General features: G+C 40.6%; 7 protein-coding genes across 8 annotated transcripts; 4 read left to right on the plus strand and 3 right to left on the minus strand.

The window, feature by feature from the left end:
* Positions 1-569: 569 nt before the first annotated feature.
* On the plus strand, positions 570-5,948 carry Drp1 (dynamin related protein 1). 2 transcript variants are annotated; one of them, XM_064681327.1, is made up of 9 exons: positions 570-828; positions 2,475-2,619; positions 2,678-3,342; positions 3,400-3,851; positions 3,908-4,256; positions 4,583-4,618; positions 4,865-5,081; positions 5,147-5,358; positions 5,425-5,948. In XM_064681327.1, the coding sequence occupies exons 1-9, from the start codon at positions 727-729 to the stop codon at positions 5,479-5,481; spliced, it is 2,235 nt and encodes a 744-aa protein (XP_064537397.1). In that variant the 5' UTR covers positions 570-726; the 3' UTR covers positions 5,482-5,948. The 2 variants fall into 2 exon arrangements, with proteins under 2 accessions (XP_064537397.1, XP_064537398.1); XM_064681328.1 differs by lacking the exon at positions 4,583-4,618 and having other exon boundaries at positions 572-828.
* Positions 5,949-6,031: 83 nt separating this feature from the next.
* Arpc5 (Actin-related protein 2/3 complex, subunit 5) lies at positions 6,032-6,930 on the minus strand. Its single transcript, XM_064681330.1, has 2 exons — positions 6,613-6,930; positions 6,032-6,555 (listed from the first exon to the last, which is right to left on the minus strand). Exons 1-2 carry the CDS (start codon positions 6,823-6,825, stop codon positions 6,313-6,315), a joined length of 456 nt encoding a protein of 151 aa, XP_064537400.1. The 5' UTR covers positions 6,826-6,930; the 3' UTR covers positions 6,032-6,312.
* Positions 6,931-6,994: 64 nt separating this feature from the next.
* ND-B17.2 (NADH dehydrogenase (ubiquinone) B17.2 subunit) lies at positions 6,995-7,861 on the plus strand. Its single transcript, XM_064681332.1, has 5 exons — positions 6,995-7,055; positions 7,113-7,208; positions 7,272-7,449; positions 7,501-7,585; positions 7,645-7,861. Exons 2-5 carry the CDS (start codon positions 7,114-7,116, stop codon positions 7,710-7,712), a joined length of 426 nt encoding a protein of 141 aa, XP_064537402.1. The 5' UTR covers positions 6,995-7,055; position 7,113; the 3' UTR covers positions 7,713-7,861.
* Positions 7,825-9,300, minus strand: Elba2 (Early boundary activity 2). Its single transcript, XM_064681329.1, has one exon. The coding sequence runs from the start codon at positions 9,126-9,128 to the stop codon at positions 7,944-7,946; it is 1,185 nt and encodes a 394-aa protein (XP_064537399.1). The 5' UTR covers positions 9,129-9,300; the 3' UTR covers positions 7,825-7,943.
* A 1,538-nt stretch (positions 9,301-10,838) lies between these two features.
* On the plus strand, positions 10,839-13,017 carry insv (insensitive). The gene is made up of 3 exons (XM_064681333.1): positions 10,839-11,111; positions 11,292-11,371; positions 11,430-13,017. The coding sequence occupies exons 1-3, from the start codon at positions 11,108-11,110 to the stop codon at positions 12,549-12,551; spliced, it is 1,206 nt and encodes a 401-aa protein (XP_064537403.1). The 5' UTR covers positions 10,839-11,107; the 3' UTR covers positions 12,552-13,017.
* Positions 13,018-13,459: 442 nt separating this feature from the next.
* Positions 13,460-15,116, plus strand: LOC135427734 (uncharacterized). Its single transcript, XM_064681334.1, has 4 exons — positions 13,460-13,602; positions 13,927-14,117; positions 14,174-14,291; positions 14,355-15,116. The coding sequence occupies exons 1-4, from the start codon at positions 13,544-13,546 to the stop codon at positions 14,899-14,901; spliced, it is 915 nt and encodes a 304-aa protein (XP_064537404.1). The 5' UTR covers positions 13,460-13,543; the 3' UTR covers positions 14,902-15,116.
* A 1,464-nt stretch (positions 15,117-16,580) lies between these two features.
* Positions 16,581-17,263, minus strand: ND-13A (NADH dehydrogenase (ubiquinone) 13 kDa A subunit). Its single transcript, XM_064681336.1, has 3 exons — positions 17,067-17,263; positions 16,799-16,975; positions 16,581-16,741 (listed from the first exon to the last, which is right to left on the minus strand). The coding sequence occupies exons 1-3, from the start codon at positions 17,196-17,198 to the stop codon at positions 16,670-16,672; spliced, it is 381 nt and encodes a 126-aa protein (XP_064537406.1). The 5' UTR covers positions 17,199-17,263; the 3' UTR covers positions 16,581-16,669.
* Positions 17,264-27,208: the final 9,945 nt, after the last annotated feature.

The raw sequence follows: 27,208 nt of genomic DNA on the forward strand, positions 1-27,208 counted from the left end.
AACGGATGTCTTTGTGGTTGTGGCCATTTCAAACTCAATTTTCTTTAGCCAAAGCAATGAGTTTATTTCCCACTTGAAGACATAACTATAGAGGGCAAGGTTTATGCACTAAAATTAAATTTCAACAATGAAAATACAGCTATTGAGATAAGGAATTTTAAAGTAATTATTTCAACGCGTGAATATATGTTGTATCATGTTAACATATTTTTATATAGCAGCAAACAATACGTGCCTGATAAGATAAGCAGAGAGGACGGATTTCAAATAATTTCATAATGCGGGCATTTTATTACTTTCGATGTTATCGATTTTTTTTTTGAAGCGCGCGCAATTTAAACAGTGTTGTAAAATGCATTTGATTCGATTTTAGCACACAAAGGACTATCGATTTGCGATGGCAGCATATAATATACAACCATATTATAAATAATTTGTTAAAAAGCAGTTACACATGTGGCTGACTAGCCTCATTTGAGCATATCGGTATTGGTAATGAAAAATACACCATACTTGATTCCATTGATCTGGCAACACCCGAAGGGTCAACGTTTGCGCAGCCCTGTCTAAATTTGCAAAAAAGTTTTTACCCATACTCTCGCGTCAGTCAAATTCCCAACAACGCGTAGTATTAATGTGTTATAAATTATAAGCTTTTAATTAAGAAGTGCAAATTGTGACAGAGAGCGAGCCAAAGCGTACTTATTGCTACCAGCTGACTGAAAAATGGAAGCACTAATTCCAGTTATCAACAAATTGCAAGATGTCTTCAATACGGTCGGCTCTGACTCAATACAATTGCCGCAAATTGTTGTACTCGGCAGTCAGGTAAGCAGCGCAGCGCCCACAATAGGCGGCGTCAAGGCGAAAAATTATAAAGCAATGTTAAGCAGCAGCTGCTGCTGGCCAAAAATGGGGCTCAGACAGCGTCATATGTTCAATTTTGCACGCAACAAAAGTTTATTCGACGTATTTCAATTATATAACGGGGCTTGTTTGCCACACGCCGATGCCGGCACGTAACAACAAACTGTTTTTCAATTGCCCGGGGACCCAGATTGCGTTTTGTGGAATATTTGCGATTTTGTTTATATAATTGAATGCAAGCGCAGCTGTTTTTATTGATGCAGAGCGGCCCAAACGAAAAATCGATATTATGCACAGTATATAGAACAAAGCAGCTGCTGTGACACATTCCAACACAAAACACACACACATGACGCACACACACACACACACGCACATTCATACAGTTTCCATTTGTGAGTTTTGAGTTGATTGTCGCTCAAAAGCTGCAATTAAAGCTTAATTGCCATATTTAAAAATACTACCTTGATTTAAGAGACCCAACTTTAAAGTGTTCACCTCAATGATTAATTTGTAATGCATCTCTCAACAAGTAGAAGGGAACGCCCGAAACTCGCTAAGATCAGACTGAGTCAACTCATTTATATCAGGACCCTTTTCCGACCTTTGAAATAGGGAAACAGACGTATGTGTGGGATATATTTCATTCAGTTCGATCATACATACATATGTATGCTCCCTAGTTTAATATAAATAAACGATCTAATTATAAACAATTGCGCCATTTGTCATAGCCGGACCCAAAAATGTTCATATTCCTTATTATTATATGTAATAATATTTAAATAGTACAGAAAAAAAGACAAAATGCAATGGGCGCATACAAATAGATCAGCTTACGCTTAAAAATGTCTTCGATATAAATTCCTATGAACTAAGTCTCAGTTAAATTGTAAGGGAAAAATATCAAGTTGCGTGTTTAATGCAAAGTAATAAATTATTAACTTGTAGTTTAATATCATATAGGTTCCAGTTACAAACTGTCAAACTAACATTTCAAATAGCACTGGAAACCAAGACCTTTGGCTAGGACAATACTATATCCATACTCTTGGCTGGAATTCAAATCCGGAGCCTCGTGGTTCAGGACTTGGACTTGGACTCCTCGTCTATCGTAGTCTGCTGTATTATTGTTATTATACTCAAGTAGCATTACTCTCAATTATACAGATAAAAATTGCATTGACAAACACGGTTGCCGTTCTGAGACCTGAGACTTGACACCTAAGACCTTTAGTGTTTTATGGATGCTGACGAAACCCCATTTTTTGTCAACATTTGTTGGCTTTAATCTAAACAGACTCTTGAACTAGATATTTGACGGCATCTGCCTTTTACACTTAAAATAGTGTTAAGTACTTTTTGCAAACCTGCGTGCACAAGATATTTTGAAATTTATCATCTTACATCACGTGCGCTACTCCAGAAATGCCAACTCCACCGAAGCACTTTTCTGATCAAGTGTTTAACGCTTGTAGATTGCCGATAAGAAAATATGTATATGCGCTAATCGCGGGGCTCTCGCTTCCTGGTTGCACTAGTAGATATAATATATGCGAGTGTATATACACATGAACTTGCAAATAATGCTTGTCATTTGATTGCAGAGTTCAGGCAAAAGTTCCGTAATCGAGAGCGTTGTTGGTCGCTCGTTTCTGCCACGCGGAACGGGCATTGTCACACGCCGCCCGCTGATTCTGCAACTGATTCACTGTCCGCTGGAGGATCGCGAGCATCGCTCAGCAGAGAATGGTGAGCTGGCCACAAGTCGAATTTAAATAGCTTTTGACAACGATTCTCTGTTTTGCAGGCACTGTTAATGCGGAGGAGTGGGGACGCTTTCTACACTCGAAGAAATGCTTTACGGACTTCAATGATATACGCAACGAGATCGACAATGAAACGGATCGTGTGGCCGGCAGCAACAAGGGCATCTGCCCGGAGCCCATCAATCTCAAGATATTCTCCACGCGCGTTGTCAACCTGACGCTGGTGGATTTGCCGGGCATTACCAAAGTACCTGTCGGCGATCAACCTGAGGATATTGAAGCCCAAATCAAGGATTTGGTCATCAAGTACATTGAGAATCCTAATTCAATTATTTTGGCCGTAACGGCCGCCAACACGGACATGGCAACCAGCGAGGCCCTCAAGCTGGCCAAAGATGTTGATCCCGATGGCCGGCGTACACTGGCCGTGGTCACCAAACTCGATCTCATGGATGCCGGCACTGATGCCATTGATATTCTGTGCGGTCGCGTCATACCCGTCAAGCTGGGCATCATTGGTGTAATGAATCGCTCGCAGCAGGACATCATGGATAAGAAGAACATCGATGACCAAATGAAGGACGAAGCGGCTTTCCTGCAGCGCAAATATCCCACGCTGGCCACACGCAACGGCACACCCTATCTGGCGAAAACTCTGAATCGCCTGCTGATGCACCATATACGCGACTGCCTACCCGATCTTAAGGTGTGTTTTATATTTATATTTGCTACTCCTGGAATCTAATCCATTTGGCTTTTGTAGACGCGCGTGAATATCATGTCCACGCAATTCCAATCGCTACTCAACTCCTACGGCGAGGACGTTTCGGACAAGAGCCAAACGCTGTTGCACATTATAACTAAGTTCTCAAGTGCCTACTGCTCCACAATTGAGGGAACGGCGCGCAATATCGAGACAACAGAGCTGTGCGGCGGTGCGCGCCTCTGTTACATTTTCCATGAGATCTTCGGACGCACATTGGACTCGATACACCCGCTAGCCGGCCTGACCAAAATGGACATTCTCACAGCCATACGCAATGCAACGGGGCCACGACCGGCGTTGTTTGTGCCTGAGGTGTCGTTTGAGCTGTTGGTGAAGCGGCAAATACGTCGCCTGGAGGAGCCCTCGCTGCGCTGCGTGGAGCTGATACACGAAGAAATGCAACGCATTGTGCAGCACTGCGGCAATGAAGTTCAACAAGAGATGTTGCGGTAGGTTAATCCCATTACCTAACATGAACCGTCAATTTATCCAATTATCATTGCAGTTTCCCCAAGCTGCACGAGAAGATAGTCGATGTGGTGACCCAGCTGCTCCGTTGTCGTCTGCCTGCCACCAATGTCATGGTCGAGAACATTGTGGCCATCGAGCTGGCATACATCAATACCAAGCATCCAGATTTTCACAAGGAAGCCGCCTTGGTGCCCAGCCTACTCAAAACCGACAACGATCCCTATTCGCAGTCGCGACGCACGAATACGTCACGCAATAACATGTCGCCGCAGGTCTCCGCACACAGCTCGGTCACACAGAACCAGCAACAGATGCAACAGTCACACCAACAGATGCACACACAGCAACAGCAGCAACAGCAACAAAATGATACGCACGACCAGGTAAAGATTGTTTGCACATCTGTTTTCTGACGTTCAAACAAGGCTGTTAACTGAATTGCTTAGAAGTTGCATCCAAAGATGTGTATATAAAGGAAAAGCTTTTATAGAAATAGCTGTGATTATGATATACTCTGGACATTATGCTTAAGACATTGCAGGGAACATCAAAGCCACTTTAATTAGAAAACACGAAGAGTATGAGTGAAAGAGTATTTAACTTTGTTGTCTCATAGTTTGTTTATACAATTCGATCAATTCGGCTACACAGTTATCACACTAATATGCGATTCAAGTACTTTTTGTTTGAACCAACTTTATTTTCATAGATTTCTACAACGTTTTATGGGCTGCTTTTGTCAAGGGTATGTAAGCTTCGGTGTGATTGCTTTGAATGCTTTCCCCTCGTGTTAATATTTATACAGTTTCTAAAGGCCTTTTATTTTGAAGCATCTCAATCATATAACTGTTAATTTTTTATTATCAATCATGTTAACAAAGTCAAAGCGCGCCACAGCAGCAGCCCTTAGATATAAACTGGCTAACCCTAAGCAAGACTTTGCTCAATATGTTTTTTCTCATATCAGTAATAATTTATTAACCGCTTTTAGAATCACGTTGGCGAAAACTCAGCAGGCTCTTGGTTATCAAACATTTTACCACCCCCGCCCAATCGTCACGACAGCATGGAGAACTCGGCTAGCAATACGCCAGTGCATAACAATATGGTCAGTCCACTGAAGCCCGTCAATCTGCTGCCCGATGTGCCGGCTATTGCCAATCCACGTCGCCTTACAGACAAGGAGCAGAAGGATTGCGATGTGATTGGTTAGTTTGACTTCAATGAGCTCACCTTCCTCTCGTTCACTTATCTAAATTTATATTCCTTGTAGAGCGCCTGATTAAATCGTACTTCTATATTGTGCGCAAATCTATACAAGACTTAGTACCAAAGGCAATTATGCATTTCTTGGTTAACTACGTTAAGGATAACTTGCAAAGTGAGCTTGTCACCCATTTATATAAATCGGAAAAGGCTGAAACTCTGCTGAATGAGTCGGATCACATTGCAGTGCGCCGAAAAGAGGCGGCGGATATGTTGAAGGTGAGTTTCAATATATTCATTTATTGTATTTATTAATTTATTGAAATGTTTAATATCTTCTTTTAGGCACTAACTCGTGCGAACCACATTATCAGCGAAATACGCGAGACTCACATGTGGTAGTGTGCGTGCCTGTGCTTGACCCAGATATGATATTGGAGCCAGTTTCGACATAATATCCCAAGAAATTATAAAGCACTATTTATTGAAAACAACTAGAAATCTACTATCAGAAAACCCGAAGTTATCCGCTTTGTTAAATGTTTCCCAAAACATTAGCGCTTTACATTTAGCACCAAATTCAGAATACGGGCTAAACCAGACCATATTATAATAGATTTAAGTATATTTAAAACATTTCTTCGTTTTCTTACCGCTGCATTTGAAGAGTCGTCAGCAGGGAGACAAGCATCTATGTATTTCAGTTTCTACTTGGACGCCTAGCATTTCTCCCCTTCATCATTTGACCATTTTGCATGTGAAATGAGTTGTCATCGTGATTGGTTTGTTTTAAGTTAATCAAAGCACCTATTACATTTTTGAATAGTCAAATAAAATCAGAAAATCCGTTGATTTAACACTGAACGAAACTATCACTTTTTAAATATGCAAAACCGGAAACAAAAGCATTTCGGTTAAGGTTGAGGGATTGCGACCTTTGAAATTGATCACGTTTTTGAAGTTTTAAACATATTTTTATTTTCTTGTTTTAAATCCTTCATTCACTCGCTCATAAAATAGCGAAATATACTAGGCAGTTTTGTAATAAAAACTTGAATACTTGGATACGAGTTAAAATCTAATTTGGAAAACTCATTTTTATTGCGGCATAATCCAACTGGCGCTCGGACTAGGGCTCTAGCTCGGATATTTAACGGGTTTTTAAAGTGGTGGCAAAAACTACAACACTTATGATTCATTTATCTGGTTGCACATTTCTAATAGAACCGACCTTTAAGCACGGTTCGTGTCGGAGAGCACACGTACGATGCAGCCAACGCCGCCCTTGGCGAATGCCTTCTCGTGCCACTGCAGCAGATGCCCGCTGGAGCCCTCGGAGGGCGATTCGAAGCCCCGATATATGTATTTCATAAGCACATCGATCAGGTCGTTCTGCTCCAGCAAATCGATTGCCTGATCGATTTGCGTTGACTTGATCGATAACAGCACGCGCAGTGTTATGTTCAGTGCGTTGTCCTGCAATCAAAATTATGAATAAGCGCTTATCTCTGCATGGGTGACGCATTCTTCTACCTTGACGTGCTGGTTTTTACAACGTAGGGGCGCGTTTTGGAGCGCGCTGAGCAGCGCTTCCACACCCTGGCCTTTTGTTAACAGGGATGTAATTTCGTTCTCGTCCGGACCAACGGCGGCGCTATCAACGCCATCATCTTCCCGGAAATTGTCCTCGTTATACTGGTCCACATCGATTTTGCGAAACGCACTGCTTGAAGTGTTTTTGGCCATGTTGAATGTAGTTATATGCACAGGTTTTATGTGTTTTACTTATTTTATCCAGCAAATTGATCCACGGACTACCAAATTGTTGAACAGACCTGGACACAGGGCTGCAAAATACACTAAATGAATCATGAAGATTGGTTATATTTGCCAGCCCCAAAAGCGTTGTGTATCCCTGGTAGCACAACAATAACATATACATTTTAGCTAAGTGGCAACATTGTTTTGCTTTGCACGTAAGTTCTTCAACTACAAATCACAAAATTTGTTATAATTTTCCATTTGCCAAGCAGAATGGCCAATTTTTTGGGTATTACTCGCTTGGGCAGGCTGTTTCAGGCCATTCGCGAGGCCGGCGGCTTCAAGCAAGCCTATTTGAAGCTATACAGGTGAACACAAGCTCCGCGCTCTCTTATATAAGTTGCAAATTTCTTAAATTCTCATATAAACAGAAATGATGATCTGAAGACAGGCAAACTTGTCGGCATAGACAAGTACGGGAACAGGTACTTTGAGAACCCCTACTATTTCTATGGCAGAAACCGATGGGTGGAGTTTTCCCCACATGTCAATATGGACTACGATGGCTCACAGATACCCGCCGAGTGGTTCGGCTGGATGCACTACAAGGTAGGTGCTATTCTATCAGCTGTTATTCAATTCATATAATGCTTATTTTAGACGGATTTGCCACCCATCCGGGATGGCTGCCGACCCAAGCACAAGTGGATGATGGATCACAGCGAGAATCTGTCGGGCACCAAGGGTAACTAAAATATGAACAAATCCTATATACACATATTAAAATTATTTGTATTCTTACAGAGTCCTATATGCCATACACCACAACGCCTCCCAAAGTGGAGGCATGGAATCCATCGGCAAAGAAGTAGTGACTGCTCCAAGCACCCGTAGAAATTCGTTAGCATAGATGGTTATTATTTAAAAAATTCAAGTGCGAATGGAACACTCCTAAAGGCAGCAGACGCCATAGCGCTAATAAAATTTGCTTTTTGTTGAGCATCTTTATTTGCAAAAGGAAGTCTACATCTAATTCTTATATATACTATGTCTATAGCTAGATCATATCCAGCTAAACAGCCTATGGTCAAGATTTTATGGACTCATTCGTCTATGACAACATCATCTTTGAGCGCCTTCTTGGCTCGTCGCTTGTACTTCTTTGCCGTATCGGCGCACTTTGTGGTAATGGTGGCTCTTATATGACGCTCCTTGCTGCCGGTCCGATTGCGTACACTCACAACAATGTCATCAACCCTGTTCTGGTCGAGCATCTTTTTGGCCGGGCGCTCACGTCCATAAAACGCTGGTGACGGCTTGCCGGTCAGCGTGTGCGTGGCCAGCTCATCGCTGCTAAAGACGGCGGCCAGGAGGCAGCGCGTCGCAACCGGCGCACTTGTCCAGAACACCTGACCGTAGTCCTTGGCATTGATACGCGTGCCATGGGGCCCAAGTACGTATTCGGAGCTGCCATCTGCCAGCTGTATACGTTGCGGATAAATCGAAAGGGATGTGGAATTCTCGGGATCCAAATGCGATTCACTGGAACTGCTCGACATATCGTGACGTGCTCGCTTCAACGGCGGCGGGGGTGCCTCTTCAAGCTCGGCCTCTGGCTCTGGTTCCACCTCGTTTCCATCGTAGCGTCGATTCAGCGTTTGCAGCATGCTGGTTAACCGGTCAAACAGCTGTGTATAGTGCTGCTGGCTTTTGTTTATTTTGGCCACACGCTCCTTGAACGAGGCTTCAACGGGCGGCAATGGCTCCACGTCTAGTGTGCGATCACGTGTGCTGCCGGACATTGCCACCACTTGGACATTGATGACGCGGCGTTCTTGAGGCTCCTTTTTGACCGCCACCAACTGTCGATTGCTCGGCAGCTGCAGCTGGCTAAGCGGACGCGGTCTCACATTCTGTTTACGCAGCAAACTCTGCTGCTTGCTCAGCTCAGAGTTGATGTACTTCTCAATGTCCATCTCTGCAGGGACAACTCTCTGCTGGTAGCCGAAGTTCAAGCTGTAATCGATGGGCGATGGAGTAAGCAATGAGTAGTAGTAGGGCACCAGATTCGGAGCAAAGTGACTTAAAAACTGTTGATACGGATACGAGTATGGAGAATGCGTAAACGGCACAACTGGCAACAAATTATTTGGCTGAATATTCAGGCTGGGATTCGTGAAAGCAGCTGCGCGAGCTTGTTCTGGCCACGTCTCTGCACTGTCATGAACTGGCATGTAAATTCCTTCAACGTTGCCATTTTTATTTCCAAAATTATGAAAATGAGCCATCAATGTTCGGATCTTTTTTCTTCGGCAGGTAAGAACAGGTAGGCAAATCTAGCGCAGCTGCAAAGGTTTATCGGCTATCTTTGTTAAATGTTAAGCTAGATTTACAGTTGGCCTTGGAAACTCCTTTGCAAATTGCAGGTTTTATGATCTAGGATTAACAGTTATTTCAGTTTGACAGATGGCCAATAGAGTTACCAGAGAGCAATTAATTAAAACAGCGGTACTTGCTCGAATATTGCTGAACGATTTTTCGTAGATATTAAAATACCGCTCAAGCGGTATTAATAAAGCATTATATATATCATCTTTTATAGCGTCATACATATAATGTTGCGTTTTCCATACTTTTACTGGAAAGGCCAGTAGCTTGAGTTTCAAATAGTTATTCTAATTTGTTGTTTGAAAAAAAACATACTAAGAGTCCGCCATTATTGAAAAAAAAAAATAAAACTAACGAACGTTGCAATAGTTTTATTGTGTAATTACAGCTTAAAACAGTCGAAAGAATCATATTGACTATTGGAGCTTTGAATTTAAGTCTGTGCGCCTGACTTTCAAACTATAAGATCTACATTTTTCTATTTGAATACTTTTGGAAAGAGGTCACCGAATTTGCCTGTCGAATTAGGTGAGTAGCTTTAAAACTGGGGGACATTGATTTCTCAGACAAACACTCCATAGTGCACCATTACTTCTTGTCACAAGATCAAAATTTCAATAAGGAGTATTACTGGGAATTAAAAATAAAGCTTCGTGCCATTTTTTATCTCCAAAAATACAGAGAACGTCAAAGAATAATCTTTTTGAAATGAGGAATATGCTTTCTTAAAAAATTAGTTTCGATTTCATGGAAGCACTGTCAGTTGACAGCAGAAAATCAAATGAGAATAATTTTAAAGTTAATAATATTGCTGTAGACAAATATAATAAAATTCGTTTAAAAAAAAATTGAAAATCGTGCTGGTTTTAACACTCTTTATATTAGAATGTAATGATATGAAAGATACAATATTAAATATGTTAAATGAAAGGCAATACTGTTTTTCAGATACCTGCCTGCAATCCATCTCAAGTGTTTGCGTTGAGAATCAGAAATCGTAACACAAAAATACATATTCTTCACGGTTTCCCGTTTAAAACAAACTTTCTTGGCGAATTGAGTTTACAGAATTACACAAAGAGGACAACAATGGACTCATTCTACCTGGCACAAGAAGATTCTGCTTAAAAATTCCACCAGGCTTTATGCTCTAATGGTTTTAACATCTGCGCGAGCTAGGGATGTTTTATTTTCCGATCAGAGAGTCAACGCGTGTTTTCCCCTAGTATTCCAAAAGGGATACTTATTTTTGTATGCAAGCCGACAACTGGTCCCATTACGTTTTCATTCCCGTGATCGAAAAACCGGTTTAAGCCAAACGGCTTCTTGCAGTTACAATTCTTGCTTCGATAGATATTTTAATTATATAAATTAACATTTTAATACATGGTGGGCTATAAGTTTAATACTGGTTTGCTAATAAAACTAATACAATTTTCTGAATTTCAACTCAAAACTGATTTATTATGTTGAAATACTAGCTGTAAATGCCATGCAATACTTTGCAACTAATGCTAATGCCTTTTAGTGAAAATACTGTAATGTGCCAAAAACCGAATGGTTGACAACTCTGCCTTTGCTTTAAAATTACGATTCTTGTTCCCGCGCGAAAGAAATGCATGCAGTGTGGTGCAGAGGCAGGCATAAAGTAGAAGAGAAGGATCAAAAATGAAAATTGGTCTCACGCCAGTTGGGATATAGAAAAGAAAGTCCCATTCCAAAGAGGATACGCATACAAACACGCACGTACACACAAAATATATTCGCTTACCTGAAAGCAGGGCTAAAGAGCGAGCAGCACTCACATGCACACACACACATATACACACTAACTCACGCACACGTACATACTCTTCGGCTTTATTGGTTCCCAGGTAGCATGTGTAAGTAGTTGGAATGCATTGTGCCTGTTCTTGTTGTTCTCGTTGTTGTTGTTGTCGCTGTTCACGTTGTTGCTTTTGCTAAAAACTATAAACTACCCCTCTGTCTCTCTCATTGTGCATGCATTTGGTTTTTCGCGCGTTGTTTGATATTCTGCCGCCAATTTCTTTGAGTTTGTGTAGCGCTTCGCACAGTTGACGCTCATCCTGCAAGACGCATGCAACGCAGGACCGTAGCCAGGATCGAAAAAATGGAACCCCAAGTAGGTGTTGAATCCCAGTTCAATGCAACTGCATTTATTAACAATATATTTTAATTAGATACTGCCAGCAAACGGCTCCAATTTCGTAAATGTGCGCGACGATTCGCATTGGAGCGGCCGGGAGCAGCCGATGCTGCTCACCGCCTGGACACAGACTACGGGCGAGGACTTTGGGCTGTTGCGCACTCTGGACAACGACCCCCATGTGGAGGCCGAGAATCGTGCACTGCGCGATAAAGTGCGCTATCTGGAGGCCAAGCTGCAGGAGCACACGGATCTGCTCTCCCAAATACACGCGACATCGGCGCGCATGCAACTGGCCACGGCCACAGCTGCCTCGCCGGCGACGCCGCCCACACACCAGCCACAAATACTGACACCGCCCAGCTCTGTTATCTGTGCACCCAGCTCGGGGCAGCCGCAGCGCTCCGAGGTGATTGACTATAAAATAATTGCAGCCGCTGGCGCCGATTGCAACGATGCGGATGCCATCGAAATACGTTTGGCGGCGGAGAGTTTGAACAGCCTGAGCACATCCGCCGACTCGGATCGCCTAGAGATTTGCCTGGGCAATGATGAGCAACTGCAGCAGCAACAACAGCAGCAACAGATCAAACGCGAGTCCACGACGCCGCTGCAGCTGATCAAGCGGCGCAAGCTGGAGCTGCAGGAGCACAACATGTCTGCACCGCCGGTGCTGCAACAGCAGCAGCTGCACAACGTGAATTACAAGCTGCCCACGCGCCGAAGCCATGGCAAGGCCAGGGACGAGTGGAAGCCGGATGTCAAGGCTGAACAGCAAATGGCAGACAATGTGATGGTCTCCATTGGGCCCAACAATACCTGTGTGCCGGCCAGTGTCTTTGAGAATATCAACTGGTCCGTCTCCTCGCTGGCCACGCGCAAGTTGCTGGTGGCCACATTCGATCGCGAGACGCTGGCCACACACTCGATGACCGGCAAGCCGTCGCCAGCCTTCAAGGATCAGCAAAAGCCACTCAAGCAAATGCTCGATCCGCTCAAGATACAGGACATCATCTTTGCCGTGACGCGCAAATCGAATGCCAGCGAGAAGGAGGTGCGCAACGCAATCACCACAAAATGCGCCGATGAGAATAAGATGATGAAAATTCAAAAGGGCAAACGCTGCAGCATTGGCGACAAGGAGAACATGCATTAGAGATTAAGTTTTTATATATATCTAATACGGGGAGGGTTTTCCCCTCCCAAATACCAAAAAGTATCAGGCTGCAAAGTTAAACAAATAGGTATTCCATAACTGTTAGCCCTAGAAAAGCCCTACCAACAACTTTGTCATTTGTACAAAACGGAAGATCTCGCAGTTTGTGTTTACGGTTTGAACAGAGCCTGTAAATCAAATACCAACTAAAGACCCATAAAATAGTTAGAAAAGCTCTTCGAACGGGCTGCCTGCAAGAGAACTAATCGAAAACCAAACGACTGTTAAAGAAAACATTTCAAATTGGTAACATATATAGAGAGAAAGTCTATATAAAATAATTTGTTACGATTTGTATATCTTATTGCTGCCTGTCAGTGTTTCTCTGCCTCTTGTATCAGATCTGCTAAGTAATAGAAAATATTTAGATTTAGAGTGAAAAGTTGAATAAATTATTTTAACCAAATCTAGTATTTATATATATACATATGTTTTTCAAGTTAAGCCCAAATTTTCAGCAAAACGCCAAAACATTTTAAGCCGGCCCGCCATGTTCTAATTCCAGTACGTAGACATCGATGCGGCGCGCGTTTCGTTTCCATTTTGTGGCGCAAGCATGGTGTTTGTGTGTGCGAGTATGTATGTGTATGACAGTTGGAACGAAACGCTCACCGCTGCTCAGGTCAGCTGTTCGCTTATCGAGCAATTTCTGTTCGTCGTGGTGGTGTTTGGGATACGTGAAAATTTTGTTCACACACAAATAAAATAATAAATAGGGAGAAAAACTATAAAACGAAGACTTTTCACAAGTTTTGCTAACATAATTGTTATTTGCGTCATTTTGGTTCTTTTAGTTTTTTCTTTCTCTACATAAATTCACATTGTTTGCGTTGCTCAGTCTCCAAAAGGATAAGCATTTTCTGGACCCGTAAAAGTACGTTTAAACAAAGCTAAACAAAAACACAACAAACAAAAAAACAAGCAAATTCGCCATGGATATACTCAAGAAAATGTTCCAATCGGAATTCGAGCAGCAGCAGCAGGAGAAAGAGTAAGTATTCAAATAATGCAAATTTTATAAGCGGACTGCGGCTTTTTTCAATGAATCGATCGATAACCAGGCACCTGCTATGATAGATACATTTTTACCAGGATATACACAGGCGCAAATGTGTGCACTGCCTGTGCATGTATAAGTGTGTGTGTGTGTGTGAGCTTGTGCGAATGCATGAGAGTTGCGGAGGCTGCGTATTGAAGTGTTCTTCCTGCGGTCGCTAGGGGGGGTTGCTGTGGTTTGTGTGTGTGTGTGTGCTGCCGCCCCCTTGCCTCAACTGTATTTGTATGCTCCTTTAATAAACCGCCTGTGTTTTTGCAGCGCTTCCGCAACCGCCTCCAACAAGGATGAGTTCCGCAAGCCCCAGTGGTTCGAGGAGGCCGAAACTGATGATGAGCTCTTCGATGACGATCGGAAGTTTGCGTTCCAAGTCTTTACCAGTCCATTGGAGATGCAGAAGCACTTTGAGCGTCAATTGCAGCGTCTGCTGGAGTCGGTGCAAGACAATGAAGGTAGATTATAATGAATCCAATAAGTTTCTGTCAAGTACCACGAAAATTATCCGCAGCAGATGCTGGAGTTGAGCGTAACTTAAGGGAAGATTTTTTGAAACCCGGATTCGAAAGCAAAATACTTAAGGAATTTCATAAGAAGGAAAATTCTCTCGACACCGACTTGGATGGAGAGTAAGTAGATAATGTATATAAATTCCACGTCATCTAAATTAAATTGTTCATTTGTATGCCCAGAATCTATCCAGATCAATTGTACACGCTGATACAACGCCTGAATCCGGAGGAGGCGCACGAAAATATTTTGCCTTCCAATCAGCGTGGTTTGCGCGTGCCACGCGTTAAGCTTTCCGATGAGGAGATTATTATGGGTCGTATACACGGCACACTCAATGCCGAAGGCGAGATGAAACCGGCCGTATTGCTACCGGCACGGCCGCCGAGCGGCAAGCCGAACATAATGACGCCAATGACGCCATTTGGCGGCGTCTTCGATGGCACCTATCAGGGCCCGAAAATGTTCAGCCAGAGCGTGATGACGAAGACTGTGCGCAAGCCGGATGGCAGCTACGAGACCACTAAGGTGACCCAGGACTCGACCGGTCAGAAGACAACAACTGTGACGCGTATTGTGGACGGTCGCAAGGAGACAACAGTCAGCCAAGAGGGCGCGGGCTCGGGCCGGCAGGCAGCAATTGGAGCTGGGGGTGATCGTCAGGCGTGCATGAATCGCAACATATTTGTGACAAAAGAAGGCTACGCCATGCCACGGAACCTCTGGTGACCAGTGGTGAACAACTATTGCCCCAATCAAGATAAGCGATCAATGCTGCTCCTCCAGCGGCAGCAGCAGCAGCAACAACAGTATGAAGATAAGCTAAAGCGATTCGTCGGCAACATAGTCCCACACAACATCCAAATTAGAACCTATTACATTTTAGTTTACATTCTCTTAAGTGTTTGTTGGTGTTTTAGATGAAACGCAATTGAGACAACAGATGACGACGATTATTGACCATTGATTATTTGAGCAGCGATCCACAAAGGCACTCGCTGTTTGTGTATTGTGAGCAGCGCACCAGTTGCGCCCCCCACTTTCAGTTCCAGAGCAAACTGCAGGATACACCCCTCAGCACTGAGGACAACGTCATTCCGGACGACGGCAACCCAGCCCTCTCGTCTCGTCTGGTCGTTGTGATCAACTGCAGGCTCGGAGTTGGTGTGAACGTGATTCTTTTCAGTTTTGCCAGTCCGCCTCGGCACCACCACACGTGTGGCCCGTGTCTGCCCAGCCCCATGTGCTGTGGCACTCGGTGGCAATATATTTTTATTTTTTTTTGTCTTTGTATTCTCTTCGTGGTACTATCTGTGTCTCAATGGAGCGTGCAGCATCTAAAGTGCCCGTAGTAAAGAAGTTGCGGAAGCAAAACGCATAATTAAAAAAAAATAATACAACAATCATACATATACCGGCTCGTACAAGCATAATTATGATTTGATTAAGTTTCGATATACTTACAAAAATGCACACCCAGTATGTTGTGGTGTGGTCGGATCCACGCACATACATATATTATTTCTAATTGTTTTTTTTTTTTGTGACATTTCTTATGCAAGCTCATATGTAATTTGTTTGCATACATATTTATATACTTAATCGCATATTATTTACAATTATTGCTAATCTCTATATATATCTATTTAAGTTGATAATTTTCTATTAACAAATAGACCACAATGCTAACGCATACATATAACATACATTGTATTAGATATCATTCAAGAACATGCAAGTGAATAAAGTGTTGTGCAATAAACGAGTGCAACAAACCAAGGATCGTTTTTTTCTGAGCATATTAAAGAATATTTAGAAGGCTAATACGTTATATACTTACATGTGAGCTGTCTGCATGCCATAATCTGAATGGGATTGGTTGATAGGAGGAATCTGCTTAATATGAAATTCTGCTAAGACATATAACGTAGTTGTGTAAGTCGCGGTTATTTCGTTTTGTGGAAGCTATAATTGATAATTCCCCTGGCTGTCATACTATGATGTGATCTGATCCGGGCTACTCTGCAACAATATAGGTTGGACCTATCAAAATATCTTTAAGCCTGAAAGAATAGAAAACAAATTACATATAAATTATTATGCTTAATACACATAAAATTAATATTACCATTCAAAAATATAATTAAAAGCAATCAACCAACCATTTGAATCGCATGGGCAACTTATGTTGAGATTACATCGAAATGAAGCAAACCTTTTGGTTTCAATAATAATGATAGTTTAGTTATTTTAAATAAAGTAAATCTATATATCTGAGGTACCGCTATATTGGCATTCCATTCGGAACAAACAAAAGCAAGCATGCTTGATTATTTCTATTCAAGCTATTTCGCTCTATTTCAACCAGAATTAAAACCAGGAAACAACTCATGGTTATGTTCCGTGTCTTGTTAGTTATAACTTTTCCTTTTATTTGTATACATATTCAACTAGCTCAATGGTAGTAACAGCTTCCTCGGATGGCCCAGCAACGCTCCTAATGATGACCACCATCCTTCTTCACAAAACGCAGGCCACAGTAGCCGCAGGCGTGATTGCCGGGCTTATCCTAGAATCAATTAAGAGTGTCTAGAATACGTTCAATAAATGCTTATTTCCAATTTACCAGGTTAATGTAGACTTTGGGGTGTCCGAGTGGTCCGTTGCCGCCGTCGCAGCAGACAACGCGCTCTTCGGTCTCAATGGGGAGCACCTCGTCGATCAGCTTGATGCCCCAGTTCTCGTTCACGTAGCGCTTGGCATTTGTGAAGCGCACATTGCGGTAGTCGTTCTTGTCGAACACCTAAAACCGAACATTTTGTTTCACATATAAAGGAATAACAATGTTTGCGTAATCGCGAATCCCACACAGCTGAGCGCCGAACCACACTTACCTGGCCAGTGTGTGTGACTTTGTCGATGTCGCTGCGGGAGCTGGAGTTGCGCACGGCGGCTAAAGGTGTCACCCAGGTCTGGTTACAGCGTCCCAATGTGCTAACACGGCTTAACAACTGTTTGCTGGCCATTTTTCTGAATCTTTTTAAAATTTGTTACAAAAATTTAGTTATGTTTTAGAGATGAACGTTTACGTACGTACCCGTTACGTCTGACAAATAGTTCGGTTGAAATGAACTAGCGGCACAGCTGTTGTCAATTGTTATCGCCGCAATATTTAAATATATAAGGTAAATGTATGTGCAACTATATATTATTAATCAATTTCTGTAAAGTTGAATGAGTAATTATTATTATTTGCAATTTGGTAGGTTTTAAAGATAATGATAGTATGTATCGATATATCGATTACAATTTACGTGCTCTAGCACCACAGCCTCTCAAGCGGCACATACAACTTTTTTTCGACTGTGTGGCAGCCCTGAAGTTGCGAATCCAATTGGAAGATTTAAAAATTCCGCTTAACGTTTTTATTTGACTTTGGACTTAAACTTAATTCTTTGAATATAAGATATATTTTACATTCGACTTACTGCTTACTTTAAGGAAATTTAAATGCATTTGTCAGGCACTTAAACTTTTTCTAATACAAAATAATATTTTATTTCTCATTTTTATTCCAGCCAAGAAACCAACTGTAATTTTCGAGGAAAATTGAAAGTAAATTTCAAGAATTGTTTAAAATTATTTAAAACGAATTTTGTCTCTGTAAAAGTTAATGTAAAAGGGATGGGCAATGATTTAACATTATAAATTTAAAAAAAGAATAAATTGATACAAAATATAAAACTGTCATTCATAAAACTTTTGCCTGTATTTTCGACCCATGGGGAACACAGCTTCTTTAAGTTAAGTTAAAGTTAAAACACGCGTAAAATGAATTTTCACAAATATCTTTGAATATGCGCGAATCCAATTGGATGAAGAACGGACCAAATAAATACACGAGTTTAACCCGCTTTTGCCAAATTCACGAAATTTCTTCTTTTTTTTAAATGTATGTAAAGCTTCGAAAATAGTGTTGAAAACGATCGGATTCAACCCGAACTACTCCCCATGCAACCTATTAATTATTCGCCCGGTTGGGTGAATTTTGCGAAAAGCATGAAACAGGTTTCAAATAAATTTACAAAAATATATTTTTGAAAGAAGTTTCAAAATAAACGTATTTGCATGCTGTTGTTTTTCGCCCAATTTTCCGCATTGGCCGGTGGAATTAAAAAAAAAACCCCATTTAGATCACATAAGAGAATGAAATTTCCAGCTTTACCCATTGTACTGTGCCTTGATTAGTCAGTCAGTCAGTCAGGATAAACAGAAGCATATATGTACACAGATTTATATTGGCGCCAGTTTAGGTTAGATCAAAGATGTGAATATCATTCGATGAATTGCTTTTCCGTGTGAGCGGCGAGTGCAAGCGGAACAAACCTCACGGATCGCGGATCGCGTAAGGGTTGGGGGTTGTTTTTAATAATTTAGTTGGCATACTTTATTATTATGTCCTGTCATGTAACTGTCCATTGCCATAACTATGGCTCTCCTGCTGCTGCTGCTGCCGTGCACAGCATCCTAAACAAACAATCGATGAGCGCAGGACTAATAAAATGACAGGAGAGAGGAAGAGGAGGGTGGGCGAGCGAGCGGGTGGGGGTTAGACATGGACATCCTGTTGTGTCTGATTGTGCGCGCAATTGTTTCAGTTCGTTGCAATTATGTAACTCGCCCCTAACTCCCCTCGCCCCTCGCCCCTCACCCCTCGTCCCTGGCTGGCCGCTGGTCAGTCTAACAATATAATTTACAGCGCTTTTGTGTAGCGAGGCGTGAATTTGTCCGAAATTGTCCTGCGGCGGCGATGCTTTAAAATTAGATGCCGATCGCATTTGTTGGCTCTTGTAATTGAATGCAATTCTCCGTGGCGGCAGAAAAATGATTTTGCTATTTCAATTTGTCCGGCAACCGCAGGCGACCCCTTTTTCGGCACGAGCCGGAAAGAGTCCTGATCCTGGTCAGCTGCCAATAAGTCAGCGCGTGCGCACAGCGGGACGCACAGTCCGTTGCCACAGGATGCAGGACGAATGTTTTTCGACAGTTTTCACCTATTGAGTGGCAATTTCGCTGGGTTGTTTTTACAAAAAGGATTAAACAACTTTCCGTCGCTGCGCTCAACTCCTTTATCCTTGCGCAATTTACCGTAAAACTCAGCGTCCATATATTGTCATATATATATTGTTTTTTTTATTTTATTTTTTGTATTGTCTAGAAAATTTTGGTGTTTTTTTTGTGTTTTTTCTATAGAACTTTCCACAATTATTTTGGTCGCGGTGAAAGTGACAAATTTTTTGGTTGTCTTTTTCAAGATTTATTGCGAGTTTCGCAGTTGCATTCACTTTTCAAGTGGTTGAGTGCGTTTTCATTCCGCGTTCTGCGTTCTGCGTGTGGCTGCCACAAGGGTTGAGATATCCCAAGGGGCGTTTTCCAATAGATCAAAGCAACGTGAGATTTATGGTCTGTTATCAACGAGTGCCAAGTGCCTATGAGTAGGTAACTAAGCAGCTGTACAATACTCTTTTCCTATAGACGGGACTGGGGAGGAACCTAAAGTTATATTACTGATGGTTCAAAAAACTAAACTAATAATATTTTATATATATTTTCAAAGCTTTTTTTAATTCTTTTTATATTTCGTATTTTATGCTAAATGTATTGTACCCATAGTTGGAACCAGGCTAATAAAACTTGTACTTTTAAATTAATTGTATCTTTAGATATTTACCATGAAAGTTCTTTCTATAATGTACTATTGTGGGTAAGGCAATATTTTTGATGAAACTAATATGAAATATTTATTTTATAGTGTAATTTTAATAATTTTTTGTATTTTTATATAACTAATTTAATGACAATCCAAGTTTTTCGTCAGAATTTATTTGTAACAGGTAACAATTCCCTTTCACTATAAGGAATTAGGGTTAAGGATTTTTTTCCTTAAGTCAGGTTTTTTCTCTTAAGTCTAAAAAAAAATGTTTTCTTTGTTGTTGTCGCTGTTTGATGATAGCTTAACTCATATAAACAATAGTTTTAAAACCTTTTATATATCATGTTTATTTTATAAATAAATGAGAAATAAATAAAAATTGCATTCAATTTGACATAGATTTTGTTTTGTATGTAGGTAACTGAATGTTTTTCTGAATTCTACTAACATTTCTAACATTTGATGGATAACATATTTTATATCTAGGGAAATATCGCTATCCAATAAGAAACTCTATTACTTGCATTAATTGAAAGACATTTTGTTTGAACGATTCACAATTTTGTTTCTTATTTTTTTGTTGTTGTCGCCGCTCTTTAATGCTCACTTCACTGAACGCTGTCGTAACTCTGGCAAAACTTTAATTAATTTTGTTTTCCTGCTGTTCGCCAAACATTTCAACAATTTCAAATAACCTTTCAAAAAATCACAAATGCAACGGCAGCTGCTGCTCACCTGTTCCGAGTCCCGTTTCTGGGCGCGAAGGGGGAAACGCGCATGGTCAATGCCAGAGCTTGTTAACTGTCCCGGCGACCACTGGCCATTGGCTATTTTCATAAAAAAGCAACAACGGCAACAACAGCAACAATGTTGTTTTTGTTTGCCTTCTTTTATGCAAGCGTTTTTCCGCCATACAAAATTATTCTCGCATGAAAATTAAAAAAACATGTTCTCTGGAAATTCAATCTGCGTGTGCACTGGACACAGCAACAACAGCGAATTGCCATGCACTCAGTTATTCATTTGCTCACTCTGTTATTCATGCACTCATTCAGACACTCACTAATTCAGTCAATGCACAACAAATTGCTAACCAACAACAGCTTTTTTTTGAAGCGACAATTTGCAGTTGTTGCTGTTGTTGTTGTTGTCGCTTTGCTATTAACAATCATGTTGCTAGCTTAATTAAAAAAAAAAAATCTGCCATTGGCCATTGGAAATGCCGAACAAGCCAGCGAAATTAGCCTCAAGTGCTTTGCGTGACACGCTGTGCGCCTGCGCAGCAGCACGAGAGTGCGACAGAGAGCGCTAGCGAGCGGTGCGAGCGAGTTGGCAATAGAGCCTGCCCAGCTGTCTATTTCACTTACATACACATATATTTATATATATATATATATATGTATATATATATGCATAATCATTCATCCATCCAACTAGAAATCTCGCCATGTTACGCTGATTTTGCACGACTTTTTATTCGTATAAAATATTTTTTTACGGCCTTTTTTACGAGTGACCTCTGTACAGGCAGCCCTGTTGACCCCCAACGGACAGGAGGCAGGGCGCAGAGCGTACCTCATATGCGTGCCGGCTGGCTTGTGGGTAGTCCGGGTTGTTTTTACAGACCCGACTCGACTTTACGGCTTGTATGACAATTTTATGATGTTTGCTTGGATAAATTTTGAAGTGTTTGTTGTGCTTGTCAGAGGCGGGGTTTATAGAGATTTTCAATGCTTTGTAGGACTACGAAAAACTGATAATCATTAAAGATTATCTATATACATTATATTGGTTTAGCATTCTGTCTATACGAGCTATGCCGATCTGCTTGTTAACATTTAACATGCAGCTTAATAGTATATAAAAATATATTTATTTATTATTAATATGAAAATCCCTTGACAATCACTATAACATGCAGTCAAATTTAATTTGTTTTTATTGCTTGATGGAATCATGTCAGATAGTTTATCTTTCTGAAGAGCAGTTAGTATTTAACTGCTGCTCTCATTAGAATAATGAAAAATTAAGTAAATATTTAATGTGTCTTTTAAACTACATTTTAAACATGATTTAGTTGTAAGTATTTAACTAGAGTTTCGGTTAAATAATAAAACCCATTCAGCTTCAATCTTTAAATTGAATTTTCATTCTATGCTTAACTTTGCAAACTGTCTGATTATTAAACTGTCATTATTCGACTAGCAGATAACGACGCAGTGCTGCCAGCTTATTGTCAGACAGTTAAGTGCTGCCCATTTGTTGACAAGGTGCTGCCAATTGATATTACCCAACTGCTTGCTAACATAAGCTTGTTTTCAGATCTTCAAACGAGCTCATTATTTTCGCAAAGGGAACTTCTTAACTACACTTAACTTACTTTGTGCTTATTCCTTTGTTCTCGCCAGCTTCTCCCTGCTGCTCTGCGTGAAATTAGCTTCATTATATGATATAATCGTAGTTATTTACTTCTATAATACGAAATTGTTTGTTCAATTTCATGTGTATTTTGTTTTTTACTTTGGGCTGTCGAAAAAACTTTCTTTTGTACTCAACGCCGCATGATGCGCAATTATATGGACAATTATATACACACTCGCACACAAGCTAAATACGTTGCCGAGAGACATATCAAGTGTCCTCTCAGCCTACAACATCATTATCGTCATGATAATTATCTATCGCGCACTTTTACCATCAGCTTCACCTGAGCATAGACCAGCTGACAGCTCCATCGGGAAGTATTTCGATTGTTGTCGAATTGAATCTGAATTTGATTTTGACATTCGATGCACGTGCTAACGATTAATTTTTATTTAATTTTTTTTCTTCTCTCTTTTTTATGATAGGCCTCATCTGTGCAGCTTTACCTGATACGCTCGCTGACATTTTATTTTTATTTTTTTAATCCTGTGCGTGTTTTTTATTTGGCACAAGTATCCTGCGGTGCGCGTTGATTGTCTCGCTTTCAATTTCTTCAGGTTTTTTTTTTATTTTTGTAAATTTTATTATTCGTTTTTGCGGTTTTGTCATCCAACATGCGAGCGGCTGCGGTGTCTGTGCAATTGTCACCCGGGGTGTTTTCAATAAAACGCAGCGAACCAATCTCCGGCAGCGCGCACCTTTCCTGCGTAATTAAATCCCGATAATTGTCAGTTGTGGTCTATGGATGGAAATGTGGAAAAACTATGCTCAAGTTGTGTGAGTTGGGGCTGAGTTGAGAGTTTTTAAATATTGTTGTTATTGTTATTAAAAGCATGCGAACTAGTTGAAAGTATCTTTATAAATAGTGCTGGCAATTGCTGTGAGCAGGGCACAGATTGGCTTAAAGATCTTCCAACATTAGGTCAGGGATTTCCCTTCTATATGTAATTTATTATTTCATTATTATTATAATTTAATCGTTTTAATTTATTAATTTATTTATTAATATTTTTAGTTTTTATTTTCACCCATCTCTACCCTAGTAACTTTTTTTCTTTATATTTTCTTAATCAATTTTTTCTCTTTTCTATTCATTCTAATTATTCTCCTGTTCTTCTAATTATACTTAACATAATTACCTCAAACTATTCTGAACTCTGTTTTATTTTTTCTTATTCTTTCGATATTATTGCCTTAATATTTAGTTGTAGACTCTAGGAACGTCATAAAATTAGCTCTGAGTTAATATTTTATTTGAGTAAGATCGGTATTAAGGATATAAAGTGATATTAGTTTTTCTTGTTATTTCAAGATATTTCCTTATATCTAAAGTTTGTATCTGAGGAAGTTGAGGAGTTTTGGAAAGTGAACGATATTAGTATTCTTCCTTTAAAATTTATAATTCAACAATTTGTATTTCTTCAAAAAACTTTGCTGAATAGTTTCTGTTAAATAGAGAGGCTGTACCTGAGGAAGTTGAGCAGTTCTGAAAAGTTGAGAATAGGAAAATTTCAATTCAAGTTAGGTCTATATCAAAAGAGTTATGAAGTAAACTTTTGCTGAATTCAAAGTTAAGATATTTTACGTTATTTAAAGACAGTTATTTGAATTGTTAGGCAGCTCTTATTCATTCTTATGAAACAACAAAATTAAGAAAACAACGTTTTGTATACTTTCAAAAGAGTTTTCTGAATAGTTTCAGTTACATCGAGAGGTGTTGCGATTTCCGCGCTTTAACATAGACTCAAATTGCGCACTGCAGTTGTCGCCCCTCAACCCTTTTAGCTCGATTCGTTTGGCGTGCAAATCCTGACAATTATGCGGGTTTTAAAATGATTGCTAACCCGACGTCTGCCCTGCCCTGGCGTGGCCGGGTCTGGCCTGGGTCGGCTCCCCGCCTCAATCGCTGCCCTTTGGCTATTTGCGTAACTCTTCTGCATGTCTACTCTTATATTAAATGCAATTGCCATGTACATTACATTTTCACGGCTCGGCTAAGCGGCCACACCTCAAGCGCCCGCCGACCGCCTGCTCCGCACCAACATCATAATCAACAGAATGCCGAGCCTCAGCATCCGCCTCGAGGCCAGCTTCAGACAGCAGCAGCAGCAGCAGCAGCAGCGGGCGGGCGGGCGAGTGGACCAGCGACTGGCCACGGGTCCAGCCCATAAATGCAATCAACCACTCAACGAACAACTGAGCAGTAACAAAAAATAAAAAATGAAAACCGTTTTTATTTGAAACAAAAACCTGGAACGCTCCCAAGTGCTCATATGTGCGAGCTCTAGTACTTGCCGGGGTGTCTGTACAATTGCAACAGATTTGTAGGGTATCCGAGCAGTTGTTTGACTATGTAAAGGCATTTGCTTTGAAAACGCTTAAACATATATTACATAATTTCAGTAATTTTTACGGCATCAGCTTGACGAATACTCCAGAAATGATGAATTCCATGAAGAATTGGAGATTTCCAGCATGAGATATACTAAACTCTAGCCCTAAGGTTACGCAAGCAATCTCCTCTGTATATTCTCAAATTGCAATCATTTTTTATACCTTGGACAATACAAATTTGCAAATTTTTAAAGTATAGGAATAAATTGTTTAACTCTCAATCTGAATTTTTTAATTGTACTGGAAAGGATGGCCCATAAACTGGGATTCCTGGGATTTGAACCTTGCATTTCATTGTTTACATAATGGCGTAATGACTGCCCTAAGTAATGGGTTATTGAGAACTGTTACTTTTACTGTTACTTTTTGTTAAACATAAAATTTTCAGATATATTTGTTTGAAATAATCAACTTTTTAAGGAGAGTCGGCCCAAAAGCATAAATAATTTGGTTTCCAACCCAAGGAGTTGACATACCATATTGAGTACATACAACTTTTAGATAGAAATAAAATGTAGCCCGCAATTTGTTGATGAAAATATCAAAGTATTGTAATATTTTCAGTAGAATGGGCAATTGTATATTAACAATTAAATTACTTCAATAAAATGCAAGCCTGGGCTAAAGGCAGGGCGCTGGCTCAAAACAAAACCGAATGTCAAACCGAAATAACATGAATAATTTTGGTATAATAATATACAAAAAATTACGTATAGTAATACTTATTATGAAAAAAAGAACTGTTAAAGAGTATTTGTGCTTCGTTTGATCGCAGTTGGTTTTAACATTTGCTTGCGTTCAAGTGCAGGCGGCAGCCACTTGAACGGAGTGGGCCTGTCGAGCGGGCGGCAAGGACATCGCCGTTTGCCGAGTGGTGGCAGCCAGGCAACCCTTTACCCTTGCTCCTGTCGCCTGCATCCTTTATCCTGTAGCTTAGATGCTGCGCTCCTGGTCACGTAATTTATGCAAATTAAAGCGCACTCCATTTCGCGCCATCGCAAATATTTCCGTTTCTTTTCATTTTTTGTTTTATTTATTTATGTTGTTTCTTTTTGATGTTGTTTGATTTGTTGTTTGTTGCTGCGCAGGCGCGGCTCATGAGCTTTGTTGTTGTTGTTGTTGTTGTTGGAGCGACAACAATTGTTAATTGTTGCGTTTTCAGACTCGGAACGTGCCCTTGTGGCTATAAATTGTTGTTAATTGACGGCTGCAAAGGTTTGTCTGCCCGGTTTCAAAAGTATTCTTTTCCTTTCAATTGATCTTATCTTCGCGCACTCTTCTTCTTTCTCTTATGGCCTGTCAAAATATGACAGCGAAAATGTGCTCAAAAGCCCTCAAATTTAAGGACCCTGCCTCAGAGTAGGGCGTCATTTGATCATCATCTGATCAACATCATCATCATTCACACCAACGTCATCTGAGTTCTTTAATCTCTAATGCGCCACTTCAGACTTTGGGCTCGGGTCAAAATGTTTCAATTTGAGCGCAGATTTTAACGCGGATGTTGTCGGAACCCCTCGCATTCGTCTCGCCCAAATCTGCATGTTTGTTGTTTTTTTTTTTAAAACGTTTTTAATGTGGAAATGTCACAAAATATCAGGCGACGCATACGAAACGGGTTCACATTTGAATGACAATCGAAGGGCTGGTCCAGCCGCAACTGAAAAAGTCTATCAAAAAAAAAAAAAGGATCCTAACCGTTGATGAGCTTGTAATACCTCTCGATGTTTGGTAGCTTGGTGGGTTGATGCTTTGCTCTGTTGGGGGTTGTGCGCATTGTGCAGCTGTCCAGGCTGATACTATCCTTATTATTGTTGTTGTTTTTGTTGTTATCATTTGTTGTTGTTAGTGTAGCGCATGTTTTGCCTGCCTGAGGTTTGCGCCCAATCTCTGCGGGGCGTGGCTGCTCACTTTTGGCTGGCTTCGCCTCTGATGCTAAGCTGACATTTGCTCTATGCAATTTGGCATGCTACATTTAACAATTCCACAAAGGTAACATATATACAAAATGAGCTTGATTTAGATATAAAGCTAAGCTATACGCACCGCAACAACTGGGAGATATTAGTACACAACTGATATGAGTTTGTGGGGAATTAAATACGCCTAACAAAAGTTCGCGATCCTTTATCAACTGTCGCATTCGTGGGTTGGTAAAACAAGGCTTAAGGCACAGCAGGACGTACAATATATGCATATAAAAGGTGTCTATATAAAAATGGGTATATACTATACAGGCCCTTTTTCATGATAGTACTGCAGCTCTTGCAACGGAGTCTTAGGAACAATAGCTTGGGACTTTCCTTGAAGTCGAACACTTTGATGCAGGCACATTTGTATTTATTGACATCTAAAACCTTATATTGCAAGTTATGTTCCCTGAGATCCTTACTATAGAAAAAAGAGCTTGGGCCTTTCGAGTTGACTTAGGAAATAATCTTTCGTAGAGGTTCACTTTGCTTGCTTTAAGGTGTCAAATTCTGAAATAAGGGTCAGTTTGTTTAG

Source organism: Drosophila montana, unplaced genomic scaffold (genome assembly GCF_035044405.1).
Source record: "Drosophila montana isolate Dmon_TW-CO22-7 unplaced genomic scaffold, ASM3504440v1 contig_2256_1, whole genome shotgun sequence".
Lineage (NCBI taxonomy): Eukaryota > Metazoa > Arthropoda > Insecta > Diptera > Drosophilidae > Drosophila > Drosophila montana.